This window comes from Nannobrachium achirus, assembly GCF_963921795.1.
Source record: "Nannobrachium achirus genome assembly, chromosome: 11".
NCBI lineage: Eukaryota > Metazoa > Chordata > Actinopteri > Myctophiformes > Myctophidae > Nannobrachium > Nannobrachium achirus.
The window spans coordinates 47,805,535-47,822,898 of NC_137820.1; the positions used below are offsets into that span (position 1 = coordinate 47,805,535).

Consider the following 17,364-nt stretch of genomic DNA (forward strand, 5'->3'; position numbering starts at 1 on the left):
CCAGGGACCCCCAGAAGCAAAAGTTAAGTTACAAATGTTCTCACACAGATTTGCACACATTTTCACGACTTTTCAAAAATAGCAGATCTACAAGCTCGCAGCGCGGCACTCGGTGCCGCACTGTGAGCTTGTATATCTGCTATTTTTCAATAGCTAAAGTATAAAATAATGAAGGCCCCTCCACCTTGGGCCCTAGTAACTCAGTCCCACTTTCCCCCCTTGTGACACCCCTGGAGAATAGGCAGATAGATAGGGGTACAGTGGCTTGCTCAAGGACGCTCATACAGGATGGATACACACACACCGTCATGTGGGTGTTGACCCTGTGACCTTCCAGTTAAAAGGTCACTCCACCTAGTCCCTACACATGTTGTGCGTCCTACATGCTCGTTATCAGTTGGCAAAGAAAAAAAGTCTTGGTGTAAAGTGAAAAGGTGTAAAGTGTAGTGGTTGAGTTGAGACAAGCAGCCTCCACAAGGGCAGAAAGGAGAGGGTCCGTTGGGGGAGTTGAGGATCCTGTTCACTTCAGTTCAGTTCAGTCGAGTCCAACGTCTCATCCAACAGTCCATACACACTCTTGTACGCTCCACAAGCGACGAGTTCAATTCAAAGCCAGTTCCATCGCTGTAGTGCGAGGAAACATTGTGCCGATCTCTCTGCGTCCACAACCCTCGCCTCCAAACGCAGTTGAAAACCTCCCTCTAGGAGATTCACTTGTTCATATTTATTCATGTGCAAAAGTCATCCAAAAAACCCAGAAGCATTCAAATGGCAAAACAACACAAACACTGTAGAAATTTAAAGAGAAAGAAGAGAAAAGACCTTGCATTCCCTGAAACATACTTGTTCTCCTATTCACCGCCATCCAAGGCTCTGTCTAGGTCTGAGAGTCCAACATGACATTGTTCTTAAAAAGGTTCATATGAGAATGGATTCGGTGTCTTTGTGAGACATTTTCGTCGGTTTATGTGCCAGGAAATGGACGAGGATAACTGAAACTTTGGATTAAAAACAAAATCACAGACATTTCCAAAACACGGTCACCTCTTCCATAGGTAATAACTCGTCTTATATCATCCATTGCACATGTTCCAAAAGAAAGAGATTAGTTTGAACCAATTATCTACAGTATACAGCCACGCCCCTTCTAAAACTTCAAGACCAGCTCCTTTACATGGAGGGATTCACCTACACCTTGTCAGCCATGACCTGAAATACTATAAATTGATGTTTTAAACATCACAGGTCATGACTGGTGTTAGATCTTATATCAAGAAAAAGTATACAGATACTGTAAATGCCACTAAATACAATACACATCTACATCTACAATACTTTAGTTTTGACAAGTGAAACAATTTGTGGGGCTGTGTAGTAGTGTGTAGTAAGTCAAACTGCAAATCCAACTGGTTTAAACTGTGTAAGGACACTTCAAATGAATAGGACAGTCCATGACAGTAGATTATTTACAGCAATAAACTACATGAATGTAAATTAAATATCTCTGGTATATAAACTAATCTTAAAATGACTTGTGGACTTCCCAACAGTTCTCTCTATGGTTTCTGATCTTTGGCGAATGACTTTTGCATATCTCTTTGGGTAGAAAAATATCTCACAGACATCTATATCTCTAATAATCGCCTAGGGTAGCTTTTATTTAGAGGAGGAAACCCCAGTGTGTGTAGGTAACAGTCTTGTCCATTGTTGTTGATTGTTATTCTCTCTTTTAAATGTGTTTCTAACGTTTTAGGCGTAGTACCCTAGTCCCAACCCTTACACACATTAACCTAAGTCTAACGTATGATCTTGTCATTATTCTGTCTAAGGACCAATATCAGTCGCTGTGTTGGATGTAAGTAAATGTAAAACTCTCACTTGTCACAGTGGCCAACGGTAGAAGACTGGTCGTACTGGGCAGTGTACAGGTGTATGTACAGTATGGACAGCATTAATAGGGTGTTGCTGTAAGAGAGTATACATCATTAATTGGTCAACGTTGTTGTCTTGTTGGCAACTTGGTGGCCAACCAACACCCCCTGGCCAACCACATGGCATATTCATTATTTTGGAAATGTGGCCAACATTTAAAGCTAATCTCAGATACAGCTAGATAGAGATGTGAAGCGACTGAATCCCGAAGGGCATACATTTAGGGACTACACCCAACTGAACCCAGGAACTTTGTCCTTTCAATTGATAGAGAAACATTCTCTCTGGGCAATGCCAGTAGTAGTTATGTGTCAACCACATAACTACAACGTCCCCAGTTAATCCCAGCCGATGACGTGTGCTGCATGTCGTTCCCCCTTTCGTTACCCCTGGCATCCTGACTTTCTATTCTCTCCTATGTAAAAAAGAAAAGAAAAAGAAAAGCACAACAAGAACAGAACAACATTCTCCGTCTCGTGCCAAAACATTAGATCTTTTCACGTTCAGTTGTGCCACTAGAAAAGTCCTCAGATCCTGTGGAAGTCCAGTCTGTTATATTTTGATAGTCACAGGTTCATGTCAGCATACATACTGTAGCTCGGCTGAAACAAATGAAGGAACCACACACACCTTCTTATCTTAGGGCTAGAGAAGCGCGTGCACCCCCCCACAAACACACACACACGCACACAACGATCTGAGAGGCTTGAGACACAAAGCATTCCAATGTGGTTCAAAAGGCTTGATGCCAGTGTGTTTCAGTGGATCTGTGGTGAAAGTGCTAAGGAAGGTAAAATAAGGTGAACATAGAGTACCTTGCCACTGGGTTTTAATTTGTCTGGGTGGGAGGGAGACTCTCACTTGTTAAAATCTTAACCGCTTGAACCCAATTTGACATTATGCATACTGCCAATTGTAAAGTCTGGTTGCTTTGACGACTAAAGCCTCTCTATTCTCCTCCCTCACAAAGACGGAGACGTTCCCTCTCGTGGAATACAAACACCCAGCAGGCAGTGACTGAGGTGATGAAGGAGTGAGAACTGTGTACACTATCAATTCACTATCATCACTAGCAAGATGGCATGTTATGTTAGCCTTTAGCACAGATTGTTAACGGACACAGCGAACACAGAGAATGTGGGTGCATATGGGGGTATAGCGGTGGAGATTGGGTCGGGTGCCAGAAGCACTGCAGACTGGTGGGCTCAGGCTCTGGGGTGGGGGTCAACGGTACCATAGGGCTCATAGTGGCTGGGTTTGTTTCATATGGAAGGTGTGATGGGTGAGATGGGTTGGCGTTTGAGGCTGTGCCAGGTGCACAGCAGAGGGGTTGGGGTTCAGCGGGCTCTGCGACTGCGTCTGCTGCAGTATGTGCACCACCCGGCTGAGGCCGTCGGTGGAGGTGAACGCCAGGTACTGGCAACACAGCCAGTCCTCCAGGCTCACGCCCCCGCCTGCGTCCAGCGAGCGCTCCGCAAACTTGATCATCATCAGCGTCCGCTTGAGGTCCAGCCAGTTCTGGAGCGTCGTCTCGCGCTGGGACTCCGACACGGGTCCCCCGGCGCCGCCAGGCCCCGGACCACTGCCCCCGCCGACCCCGCCGCCACCCAGCGCCTGGAACAGGTCCTCCCTCGGCCCCCAGAGCAGGCACTGCAGGCAGGCCCGGGCCTCCACCATGCGGATCCTTTCCGAGGGGTTGACGGTGAGCAGGAGGCTGGCCAGCTGCTGAAGACCCTGCGAGTAGAGCGAGCGCACAGGGAGCGGCGGGAGGTCGGCCCACGTGTACTCCCTCTCCTTCAGCTCGGGCGTCTCCTCGAAGGGGTTGGGCCGGTGGAGCATCTCGTAGATCAGTATCCCCGTCTGGAACTCGTCGCACTTGCGATACTGCGTCGCCGTGGTGAGCTCAGGCGCCAGCCGCGACTGATCGCGGATCGTCTCCCGGTCGGAAGCCGTCGGCGTCGACGGCGACAAGACGGGGCTCTTTTGCTTGGCCTGGGAGAAGTTGCTGATGATGAGGCGGGCGGGGCAGGTGGAGTTAGCCGCAGCGCTGGCGCTGGCGCCAGACGAGGCGCCGGCTCCTCCGTTGCCATTGTTGTTGGGCTCCGGCAGGTCATTGTTACTGAGCTGCGGGCCGCCCGCCTGGCAGTGCACCAGCAGGAGGTTCTCCAGCCGCAGGTCACAGTGGGTCACATGGTACGGCTTCATGTGCTCCAGGCCCGAGCACAGCTGCAGCAGGAGCAGGCAGACCTGGCGCTCGTACAGCTCTGGGTTTCGGTTGTGGCGCGCCACGCCCTCGCGCACAAAGTCTGCCACGGTCTGGAAGGGCACCTCTCGGGTTATCACCACCACGCGGCTGCTCAAGCGCCCCCCGGGGGTGCTGGCATGGCTCCCTGCGCCCACTCGGGAGTCATGGGTTTTACCATTGGAGTTCACAGAGTCAGACGTTGTGTTCTCCTCCATACTTTCTACTTTCTCAGAATTCCCTTCATCGACCTCTTCCTCCTCCTCCTCTTCTTCTTCTTCACCTGCGTCCTCCTCTTGCTCCTCTTCCTCCCAGGGGAGGAGGCGAGCAGGGACGTCAGCCAGGAAGTGTCCACAGTCCTGCTGGATGTTGAAGTGGACGGACAGGCTCTGTCTCACAGCCAGGCTGTGGAAGAACTGCTGCTGGGTGGCCTTCACTTTACTACGACAGATCTGGAACAGAGGAGAGGACACTGTTACAATTTAGGCCAGTGGTTCTCAACCTGTGGGTCGGGACCCCAGGGGGGGTCCCCAAATTATTTGGGGGGTCCCCAGATGATTAACTTAATGTGCAACATTGTTTTCTCTCTCAACAGTAAATAAACCAACATGAAGTTTAAGTGTTTAGAGAGTATCTGCACATTTCTAAAGTGGCAATTTTAGGGCATTTTACTATCTCTAAAACTACAAATTAAACATTGGCCAAATATTTGACCAAAAAATTGTCAAATATTAGAGGCAGAAATTATGAAAATAGCTGATCTACATGCTCACGCCTTGCAACACAAGGCATTGTGAGCATGTGTATCTGCTATTTTCACAATAGAACCGTGTTATACAAAATGTAATGCCTCAAGTCTTAATGCACGTCAGGGTGCCAGATAAAATATGATTATTTTGGGGGTCACGGCCTGAAAAGGTTGAGAACTACTGGCCTAGAGCAGCAGACACTTATCCGGAGACCTTTGTCAACGAAAAACAGCATTGATTTGTCTAGCAAATCAATGCTGAGTACAAGTATGTGTAATGGTCCGTCCAAACAATGCACAATGACTATGAATATATTGTTTTAAAGTCTACATTACAACTATAACGACAACAGTGGCGAACAATATACAGTATTTATAGTTATAGTGCTTGGTGTGGACAAGGTAACCAGGATAGCAGAAAACCTGGGATCTTGAATAAATAACATGGGTTGTTATTTTATTTACTATGTACTACATATCAATTTACTGACTACCAGTATGTAAATAACATAATATGCTATTTATTTGTTCAAATTTATTATGTGAACACAAAGGCAGAGAGAGAGAAGAGCAGAGGAGAAATGATAAGATGGAACATAAAAGATGAGCATTTCCCCAGAAGGACCCAGTTAATAAAAAAGACATTTACAACTCACATAAATAGTACAGAAAGAAAAACATAAATACAAACTAGGACTTATATAATGAGTATTATGGCAGTATTATGCAATATGCATGCTATGGGTGTCTCCCTACCTCTGTTCCTTTCTGTCTCTTTCTCTTTGAATATCTGTCTCTTTCTTTGACTGTCATCTCTCTAAAGCGCCTTTCAGACATGCACTAGTAATTCATTTTCAATGAGAGACGATTGTTTGGGACGCGCGTAGAAGTTGAGGAGCGGAGAGGCAAGCAGGCGATATTCTCGCACGGGTGCTCGTTTGTTCACGCGCTCGGTGGCGGCAAGGCGTGGATTGTGGTAATCTTTGTAAATATCGCCCAGCGATTACCCGTGGAGCGATTGTGTTTGCGTCTCCACCGCGGCGTGATCCCGCTGATCCAAGCTGATCCAAGCGAAAACACCCGCCTCAACCGCTGTCCGTCTGTAAGGCGCTTAACAGTCATTCTCTTTCTCTCTATTTGACTAGCTGTCTTTTTTTACTCTTTCTCAGAATGTTTCTCCATCTTTGACCAACTCTGACTGTCACTTTTTGACTATCTCTCTGTCTGTCTGTCTGTCTGTCTGTCTGTCAGTCTCTTTGACTTGATCTCTATAACTGTCCGTCTCTCTCTGACACTACCTCAGACTATTGTCTTGTAATCGATCTCGCTGACTGTCTATCGTTGTCTCGCTCCATTTCACCCATTCTTTAAGATTTAGAAGATCGGCCTCAGGTCTTAATGGGTTAAGGGAAGGCAATAAGAGCATTATTCTGACTTGGTCTCACCTTTATGGCGTAGTTGACCAGAGGGTCCTTGGCATAAGAGGCCGTGTAGTAAACAGCATCTCCAGCCTCGCAGCAGGGCGTCCCTGTGGTCAGCCTGAAGTGAGACCAGCTGTCCGTCCCAAAGCGCAGGTGGTCCTTCTGTCCCGCCATGAAGCGGTCCTCGCACTTGGCTGCCAACTTCCTCAGGGTGTCCGTGTGAAGACCCCGGATTCTCCCAACAACCTGGACAAAAGCAACACATGCTTGCATTACAGTAATACACAACATGTCAGTATGCAGGGTTCCCACACATTTTTACCAATTAATTTCCAAAACCTTTCCAGAATATTTAACCCAATTTCCAGGACTATATAACAATAATTCAGCTCAATAACAGGTCGCTTACTCCTATGCGCAATGCCCAAAGACAGGTAGTGTATGCCAGTTCTTCTCAACCTTTTCAGGCCGTGACCCCCGAAATAATCATGTTTTAACAGGGGACCCGGCACCCTGACAAGCACTAAGAGTTGAGGAATTTTGTATAACACGGTTCTATTGTTGCGAGGCGTTGTCAGTTTTGTGACGTATACCTAAACTGTATCAATTAGGTGAAAAGTACTATACTTTTGTGTACACAATCTACACACCAGTAAGACTCCCTAATCGGGAGATAAGAGACCACCAGGTCGCATGTATAAACGCACATATATGGCACTAGAACAGGGGCATTTAAGAAATCAGGGGCTGTGGTTTGTTAGCGAAGATGTTTGTGTGCAAAGTTTGGCATGGATAGGGGCAATGGTGCCAGAGATAAGAGTGAGCCAATTGTGTGACTTGACGTGATGGACAGACGGAGGGACTGACAGAGAGCCGGTGGAGCTTTTCATAGTAACTTGCGACCTGACAGTCGCAATTATACTGTATTTAGCTCATGCCAAGGTATGTGACGGAGTATGTTTTGATGTGTGTTTCTATTTTGTATATCTGCATTTGCAACTAATCAAAAGACTCTTGCATACCTGAACAAAAAAATCTTTTTGACAGGTGCGTTGGTGGAGTATATACACGGCACGCACAGATCAAAGAATAAAAAACACTCTCTTCGCTTGCTCAAAAAAGTGGGCATTGTCAGTAGTGTGTCAGTCATATGGCTGTGCTTTGTATTGTTCAGTCCATCCATGTTTATATTGCTGTAGCTATGTGACATAAGCGCCTCGCGGCCAGTTCTTCCTTGTAAAAAAGACCTACGACGTGTCAATGTTTTTACTGGTTAAATGAAGGTTATAATAATAATAATAATAAACAGGGAGTAGAGTACCGCTGTATATTAACATGGCTGTTATTCTGTAGGCACAGGCCCATCTGAAATACTGCACAACCACGAGTGTAATATTTTGTTTTTACAACAGTCCGTCTCCTATAAAATTAAAGGGACTACACCATGAATTTACATTTTTCCAATTTTTATGTATTTTCTTGGTGTCCCACCAGCAACTTCTATCCTCACAAAGTCCTATTTCTGACCATTGTGTCTTTCTCAGTTTATGGGCAGATCTATGTTAGCATGTCTCAGAACGGTCCTGATTGTGAAAGGTCAGATTTGTGATGTCACAAGGCCTGAGAAGGAGGCAGGAGGAGCTGGGAGAGGGTTGGGGAGGGGTGGGCAGGCCTGAGAAGGAGGCAGGAGGAGCTGGGAGAGGGTTGGGGAGGGGTGGGCAGGCCTGCTGAGCAGGAGGTGGGGAGGAGTGTGGGGCCAAAACTGGCTCAATAGCGCAGTCCTCCCACTCAGAACAAGGTGGTACTGCAGCTGAAAATGCTCTGAAAGGGCTTCCGGGAAGATGGCGGATGGAGTAACAGCCTGAAAAGCAAGCTCCCCGATAGTCGGAAAATAATCTATGAAAAACAACATGTAAGATAAAAACATTTTAAAAAAAAGTGTGTGGAAGAAGCTAGGGCGACTCTAGAACCGGTAAAAAACAAATAGTGGTGCTTAAAAACAAGTATTTGAGAGAAATAAGAAGAAGCTAAGATGGCGTCAGCCGAGCAAATGGCGGAGGTGATCAGAGGACTCGCTGACATCAAACAAAACATGGAAACTTTTAGACAAGAAGTGAGACAAGACTTTGTAAAGTTGAAAGAAGAAATAAGGAGAGAGAACCAAGAAGAAATAAGGATTCTAAAAGAAGAAATGGACACGCAGCAGCAGAAGGTGAGCGGAGAGATGGAGGAACGAAAAGCGGAGATAGCGGAGGTCCAAAGCCGAGTGTCAGCAACGGAGGAGTGGCAAGTAGAGGCGAGCTAGTCGGTGGAATACCTGGAGGATCGGGTGAGGAGACTACAAGAAAGGCTGCTGGACATGCAATCGCGGCAAATGAGAAACAATATAAGGCTGTTCAATTGTCCAGAAACAGCAGAAGACGGGACAAACATGGTTGACTTCATAGAGCAACTGTTGTGGGCTGAACTCGACCTACCAGAGGACACGGAGCTACAGATCATGCGAGCCCACCGAGCCCTGACGCGAAAACCTCGGGACGACGCGGCTCCCCCACGCTCGATCATTATCAACTTCCACAGATTTGATGTAAAGGAGTTGGTTCTCAGAAAGGCGTGGGCTAAAGAAACAAAGGTGGCCGGGAAGAGGCTCGGATGGGACCATGACTACCCACCAGAAGTGGTCAAACTTAGAAAGGAGTATGTGCCAATTAAACGGCTGTTAAAACAAGAAAAAATCACGTTTCAATCGCCATATACAAAGCTAAGAGTCCAGTGGGACGACGGAACGAAGATGTATACGTCCGCGGCAGAAGCAGCGAGGGATATCCGAGCCAGAGGCTACAGGGAGAGGACAGCACCGCGGACACGGGCACCAGAATCGACGGCGCTGGGCGAGGAGACGACGCAGGATACGGAGAAGATGCAGGACGAGGGGGCGCAGCAAGAACCGGGAACGGAGAGGACGGCTGACACGGCGATGGAGAAGGACAGACGAAGGAAGGAAAACGTGGAGAGATGGCAGCGTGTGTTGAGGAGAAAGACGGGAGAAGAAAAAAGAGGAATGTTGAAAAAGGGGAAAGACAGAAAGACAGGAGGCAAGAACAGTCAAAGAATTGGCACAGTGGCCCCCAGCTTGTGCGCCTGAGGACACCACCACCGCCGCCACCGCCATCAACGACACCACCAACAACAACAACAACACAGACACGGGTCGTAGACCCGGCGGCGGGGGACGTGGAGGTGTCGCTGGAGACGGGAGCAGAGACGACAGGCGAGGCGGCGATGGACGAGAGACGGAGGAAGGAGGAGGTAGAGAGATGGCAGCGAGTATTGAGGAAGAAGACGGGAGAGAAAAGTGGAACGGTGGAAAAAGTGAAAGAAAGAGACAAGAACAGATAAAAAAGCGAGTGCGGGCACCACCGCATGCTAAAGGACAAGGGGAATCTAGAGTTGCAATAGAAGCATATTTGAATGACAGACGGGACCGACGAGGGGATGTTTAGTTTAGGGGGATTGTGTAGTTTTTGATATGTTTGTTTGTTTGTTTGTTTTTTACTCATCTGTGTAGTTGGCTAGACGCTGGAAGGACCCAAGAGTAGGGAATATTTTCAGGTCTAGAGAGGGGGCCCTGTCCATGATGGGGACAAACCCCTCAGTTTAGTTAGAGAGGGTAGGGGGTAGTCGCCCCTAGGTGGAAGTCCTGTGTGTGTGTGTGTGTGTTTGTGTAGTGTAGTAGTTTGTTTGTGAGTGCGTGTATGGCATGACATTTGGATGTTAGCATTATATTGGACATAAACAGGTAGAACAGATGAGGGGAGATAAGTGAATAACTGATGGTTAATATTATGGGAATTATTTGAACAAAGGATGGTTAACAAGATGTGTATAGTGTCAATGAATGTAAATGTGATTAACTCTCCAGTATAAGGAGAAAGGGTATAACGACGGATATGATGGTGGAAATGTTCTAGTGATAATGAAGATGGACTTGTTAAAAGGAAAAGAGAAAAAAATAAGACAAAAAAGTAAATCCTGTATATGAACAGTATGATGATGACTAATGTGAAGACTAATGTGAAGAGATGATGGATGCCATGGTGTATTTGTTTGTGTGAAAAAATTAATAAAAATTGAGTGAAAAAAAAAAAAAAGAAAATGCTCTGAAAGCCAGGCAGAAATGACAGGGGCTCTGTATTCAGGAGTGGTAATTTAGCCTCAAACCTTTTCAAAAACGTTTTTGGGACACAAACAGTGTTATATAAATTATTTTTAAATGCATGGTGTAGGACCTTTAACCAAGTAATGGGACACAACAGTTTATGTGTTCATTAATACGGCCCAGCCAAAAGATATTGTTCCTTCAGTTACTAAGCAACACATAACACCGACTGGCTAACGGAGCAAATTGTAAGAGTAAAAAGTTCCAGTGCTGTTGTACCGGGGTTAGGGTTAGGGTTAACATAAATTGTCAACATAATATGCTGACAATTGTAAAAGGCGGAGAAACATGACAGAAAAAGTAGAAAATATTCAATATTATAATCACCACCACTATTAAAAAGAAATTTACTGCCATCGACGTCATAAACCATCATTCAAACGGTTCGTGCCATTGACTAAAACTCAGTGATTACGTTCCCCGTTGCCAGCGAAAATAAGGTAAAAACACAGAAAAACCAAGACAGAGACGGATGAATGAATACCTCTTCCCAACTGTCCATGCCTCGGTAGAGGACGGGCCGGTGGGGTTTTGAACCTCCTCTCCCAGTGGTGCGGACCCTGGAGGTCAGACACTCTGTGCTCCTGTAGCCTCTCCTCTCCCTGCTGCCGGTGCTCCCGGCCCCGGGAGGAGGAGGCACCGCGGACGGAGGAGACACCAGGGAGGACAGGCTGTTGGCCGGACGGCCCTTATTGGACATGGAGGTGTCGGAGGTGCCCTGGCCTCCTCCAGGCCTCTCCAGGGAGTCCCCGCCGTTCTCCTGCTCCCCGTGGGGCCCTCCTCGGGGGTTGGGGTGGGGCTGGTGGTGGTGCGGGGGTTCGGAGCTGAGCGAGGAGCTCTGGCTGGCCGTCTCCCAGGTGGAGTCCAGGTCGTAGAGGGGGTTGGCCACGCTGAGGTTGGTGCCGCCGGGCTTGGCTTCACCCCGCGCCCTCAGCAGGCAGGCGTCCTTGCCGTTGCTCCCCCCGGCCGCCACGGCCCCCAGCCCCAGCAGGTTGGGCTCCGTGTTGGCGCGAGCGGGGGGAGGGGCGGACTTCTTGGGGAGGGGCGGAGGGGGCGTGGTCTTGGGGAGGAGGGGGGGAGGAGTGGGATGCCGGGGGCCATGGAGGTCGGCGTCTGAGTCGTGGTCGTTGGAGGCCAGCGTGTCGTCGGAGGCCTTGATGTTCCGGGGCTGCTTGAGGGGGATCATGTTGGCTCTGGACTGACCTGCACACAACACAACGCTTCACTAGTTAGGCAACCAACAACAGGGAGGAAATAAGACAGTGCTGAGGAAATAAGTAAGAGCAACAAATTATCAAGGAAATCAAGCAGATTTCAAACCTATCATCGTTTTAAAAACAGACACAAAACATCGTTCTTATTTGACATGTAACACAAAATGAGCATTGGTGCTCAACTGGTCATTGTCAGATACTGTACTTCAACACAGCAGAGCATGGCCTTTCGTATGCACTCAAACAAAAATCGCAAAATGGTCAGTATGAGGTGTGTGTGTGTGTGTGTGTGTGTGTGTGTGTGTGTGTGTGTGTGTGTGTGTGTGTGTGTGTGTGTGTGCATGTGCGTGCGTGTGAGACCAGAGGGCAGAATAGCTGGGCAGGCCTTTCTTCAATCCATCCAGATGTCTGCCTTACAGTCCCCCCAAGGGGAACTTAAGGAGACATTTCCCTTTTAATACGTACTTGTTTTTAATTCATACTTGTGTTTTAATAAGGGAGAGTGGACTACGTACAGCCTACCACTCTACCCCCTTAGTATTCATGTGAAAAAGCATGCGGCTGTAGAAAAAAAATAATACTGATAAGTCAACTTTCCCCAGACAAGCAAAGGTTTAAGAACATCCCCTGTAGCAACCTATGAAGTTGAAATGGACATGATTCACATTGGTTATCAGTAAGGAATGACTACCATGCATCATGCTAATGAGCCGTTCTTTCAGCATAGCTGAAAAATGGAGGTACTTCAGGCTGACTTATTTATACAGTATTGTGTTGTGCGCCGGAAATATTAAGTTGTCGAGCACATCGTGACGTGCTGTCAGCTTGAGGGTGGGCTATTTCCGGCTAAGTGCCTGCTGAACAGATACAAGTTCAAACTGCCATCGTTTCCCTAAGGGAGAGCTTCCTGTAGCTTCCCATTTCACTTCAGTTCTTCCTATTGAAGTTTCTCCTTTTTCTGTGCTTATATTTGCATGAGAACAAAACAAAAAAAACGAGACTTCATAATGAATTACAATGGAATGCTGGAGTCAAGTCGATCCCTGCTCTGACTTTTACAGGGCAGATAACCTAGATCAGGTATAATCTTCATCATATCTTCTCCCTCTCCTCAAGACCAGAATACATAGAACATTTTTGTATAATGTGAAACATATAGAGCAAACACTATAAGTAAGGAGAGGAGAGGAGAGGAGAGGAGAGGCAGAATGGGAGCAGCTGGAGGTGGTGAGAAGAGGAAAGTGGTAGAAAAATGGAGACAGACAAAGAGCACTCTGATAAAAAAGAGGTAGGAGACCGAGGGAAGAGAGGTTAAGTGAGAGATGAGATAGGAAACGCAGAGAGAGAGAGAGAGAGAGATAGAGAGACAGAGAGAGATTGAAGGGAATGTGTAAAGTGAGAGATAGAGATCCTACCTTGGTGGCTCTAAAAGGTGTCAGAGTGTGCCTATGTTGCTGAAATGTGATGGCTTTTCAGAGAATGGGGAAGAATACAATATTGCACTTCTCTGTTCCCCAGTCTCTCAACCCCCTGCCGCGTTACGCATACCAGCCTGGCACACACTGACTGACTGACTGACACACAGACACGATGACAGGAAAGATTCTTCCTCCACTACTACCTGGACATTGTTTGACAGAGGAAATGAGCATTGCTTTCTTTAGATGCTCTGATTAAATCACAACAGAGAGAGAGAGAGAGAGAGAGAGAGAGAGAGAGAGAGAGAGGCAGCAAGAGGTATTTAAAAAGTCCTTAAATTGTCACTTTAGAAAATGTGCAGATTCCCTCTATACACTTAAACTTTTTGTTGGTTTGTTTACTGTTGATTGGGAAAACAATGTTAATCATCTGGGGACCCCCCAAAATAATTTGGGGACCCCCCTGGGGGTCCCGACCCACAGGTTGAGAACCACTGTATTACACGATACTGCACCTAATCCGAATGTTATTATTTTATTATTAGGTCCTGCCTCCTGGTGGAGATGTGCGCTCCATCAGTTGGTTTTTACGTTTCTTTTATCATGTGTTGCTTTACCTAAATTGCTGTAGGTGGCGCTGCAGGAACTGGATGCAGGTGAATTGGAGTGGTGGGAGTGGCTTCCATCCTCCTCTGGCTCCTCCCCCAGGCTGGTGCTACCCTCACTGGTCACGCCCACATCCACTCCTAGCCCCTCCCCCAGGCCCAGCCCAGCCTCCTGAGAGGACAGCTCCAGTTTGGCTGGCAGGGAGGCCCCGCCCCCTCTGGCATCGCTGGCAATGATTGGCACATGGCTGTGATCGAAAGGAGGGAGAGAGAGAGAGAGAGAGAGAGAGAGAGAGAGAGAGAGAGAGAGAGAGAGAGAGAGAGAGAGAGAGAGAGATCATCATTTAAAATGTGAATTGTTAATTACAGATATTTGTTCCAATTGTATTTATTTATTTATTTTAAATTGGGGGGGATACTACTACTACTATTACTAATGTTCTCATTTTTATGTTTACTAATATTTGTTATTCATGTTAATTCACACATGTTCATTAATTTATTTGTATTAATAATTTTCCATCCACTTTCTATAAAGAACAATTCATTGAATTCAACTTAAAAAAAAATTGTATTCCATTATATCCATTAACACACTTAGATTTCCGTGTTACATTTCCCTCAGTCAGTGAACACAAGGTAGTAGGTGATAGTAACATTAATTCTGTCTCAGATATCAGTGACATGGCTCTTATCAAAAACAGACACAGACTCATTACCACAGCCTACGCTTTATTGCTAAAGTATCAATTCACTCCTCTACACACACAGACAAACACTTGCAAACACATCACACAAATTCATTTGCCGTAATGTTATACAACCTACACACACACACACACACACACACACACACACACACACACACACACACACACACACACACACACACACACACACACACACACACACACACACACACACACACACACACACACACACACACACACAGTTCAACAACAGCTCTCTGAGAAGACAAGAGTTCATATTTCTGACCAACCTGAACACAAAACACAAGATTCTTCTCAGAAAAACAAACGGTTATTTGTTGAACTCCATAATGTTAACCACTGTGGTGTTGTGTCAGCACTGAGACATGGGTTAAGCATAGCTGGAATCATAAAGTGGACTGCTGAACAACACTAGAGGAAGCGCAAACAACAATCTGGTAATACCCAACCATAAGACAAATATGGGTAAATTCTCCTTCTACAGCACTGCAACCCAAGTGTGGAATTCCCAAGTGACTCCTTCCCTGACAATTCACCTTTCAGGAGGCCAAAGGCGGAGGTAGTTATCGCTTCTCCCTTAGACAGGCGAGAAGTGTTCCTTTTAGGCAGGGTGTTTTTGACTGTACTTGTGCTGTACTACATTCTTTGTGTGACTGTTCAACATTTTTGTCTAATGAAATATTAAATCAATCAAAAACCACATCCTATAAGTAACTTATGTGCAGCAACATCCAACGACAAAGACAAAGTGATGCAGAGAATATGTAACTAAAGTATTAGCACCTTTAGTATAAGGCCAAGAGCACCACAAGTATGCAAACCCAAGGCTGTGGCACTTCTTCAGAGAACATTTGCATGCTTTAAAGAAAGCCTCTCGGTCAGAATAGAGTTTAAGTTCCTAACAGGAGAGCTGGCAGGCATATGTTCCTAACCGGAATATGTTCCTAACAGGAGGAAAACAACAGAACAATAATCTCCACACAGAAAGGCCTCGGTCAGGTTCAAACCCAGGACCTTTTGAGGCACTGTAACATTGCAACAAAGCTAACCACTGAGCCACCCCAAAGGCAAATACTGAGCAATCTCAACTCCACAAATCCAAAGGACTAGAAAGCTGTCTATGCTTGTTTTAGGTGATCTTCAACCACAATAACCCACCTGACAACGCCTGACAACAAAAAACATACACAGGCATCTCACAATACAGGTAAATGGTAAATGGTAAATGGTGCATTTATATAGCGCTTTTAATCCAAAGCGCTTTACATAGATTGTGCATTACATTCACCCATTCACATACACATTCATACACCGGTGGCGGAGGAAGCCATGCAAGGCACCAACCTACTCACCGGAGGCAATTAGGGGTTCAGAGTCTTGCCCAAGGACCCTTCGACATTAACTCAGGGGGAGCCCAGATTCGAACTGGGAACCCTTCGGGATTTATACCCTTCGTGCTCTAATACCAGTTTCTCTACCCCTGAGCTATGCCGCCCCCAGGTAGGTCTACAGTACTTGCTGGGCAGTACTGACACACCTCCAACAGTTTGGGAGTAAACACAGTCAACTTTACATTTGATTCACTGTGTACTGTAAAATATTAAAGTTTCAACGTTTTTTGTTGTACAACACACCCGACAGAGTCAGTCCCTACCTCTAGGTCACCTGTCATCCGAAACAGAAAATAGCTTCACTTGGTTTCTTGGAATTGGTGAATTGGTGATTTGAAATGACTAATGTAAAGATTAGTACTCGTTCAATACCGCTCATTAGTCATTTCCTTTTAAACAGGGAAACAAAAGGTCTGTTTTGTTTGGCAGAAAGAGTCATAGGTGAGTTCACTGTGAGGTCATACTTGTTGTGATGGGCAGGGCAGCTGCAGCAGGGGAAGTGAGCTCAGCTGGACATTAAGGGTACAGCCACACATACCATTTTCTTCAAACTAAACAGTTACATTACCTCCATGTAGGTACCACAGTTATTTCGGTTTCTGTCAAATGCTATAATCACCATTTATACTCCACACATCAACAAAACATATCAATAAGAGTGCAACTAAAATATAGAATTGATATAATATATTCCTGTAAACAGAACTTTGAGAGAGCATAACATAACTAAATCAATTTTCTCACTTTCACCACTCAGCCTCTTAGAAGAGAGAATTGAAATGTGTAGAAACAGCTGGTAACACAAACTTCAGCCCAACACTTAAAATTCAAGAAGCACCGGAATTTCCAAAGGAGACACTTGTTTTAGATGCAGCACTGCAACACAAAGGCAACAACACCAACTCATGCAATAGCATGAAAAGGATGCACAAAACTATGACAAAATACTCTGTCATTACCCTACATGATCACAGACTTACATAATCCTATATTGGGGGGAGCAGCAACATGAATCCAGTCTGCAACAGAAATGCTCCCGACAATAAATACCTTTATGGCTGCGGCACGCTTCCATGTCAGGACCTGACTTGTTGAGACAGGAGCACAAAGTTGCACATACACCCCTTCACATTTCTTTTAGCCCACAGCCCAGACACAACCACTACAGATCCCCCTTACACATATTACCAGAATATTCAAATATTGATACATAAATCCATACACATTCATTGACATATCCCATAAACCCCAAACACACACAAGTGTCCATTCATAGAACCTAGCGACCAATCTCAACAAGCTCTCTCCTCCCTGCTAAATCAACATGCCTTTCACCCAGGTCAACCTGATGGAAAGACACAGACGCGCGGTGTTTCGGAGAGACCGCCAGATTGCAGGTCTTCGCTAAAAGCAGGTCACTGAGGGGTGAAGTAGAAGACTAGG

The 17,364-nt window shown here is 46.2% G+C and overlaps 1 protein-coding gene across 1 annotated transcript in view; it reads right to left on the reverse strand.

Annotated features, from left to right (window-relative positions):
* Window positions 1-354: 354 nt before the first annotated feature.
* The window catches only part of peak1 (pseudopodium-enriched atypical kinase 1), a 57,218-nt gene continuing 40,208 nt past the window's right edge, over window positions 355-17,364 (reverse strand). Inside the window, exons 4-7 of the mRNA XM_080737667.1 lie at window positions 13,812-14,047; window positions 11,047-11,765; window positions 6,368-6,589; window positions 355-4,626 (exon numbers count right to left, since the gene is read on the reverse strand). Of these exons, the coding sequence (XP_080593793.1) occupies window positions 3,175-4,626; window positions 6,368-6,589; window positions 11,047-11,765; window positions 13,812-14,047 (2,629 nt within the window). The 3' untranslated portion in view covers window positions 355-3,174. The remainder of the gene's footprint in view (window positions 4,627-6,367; window positions 6,590-11,046; window positions 11,766-13,811; window positions 14,048-17,364) is intronic.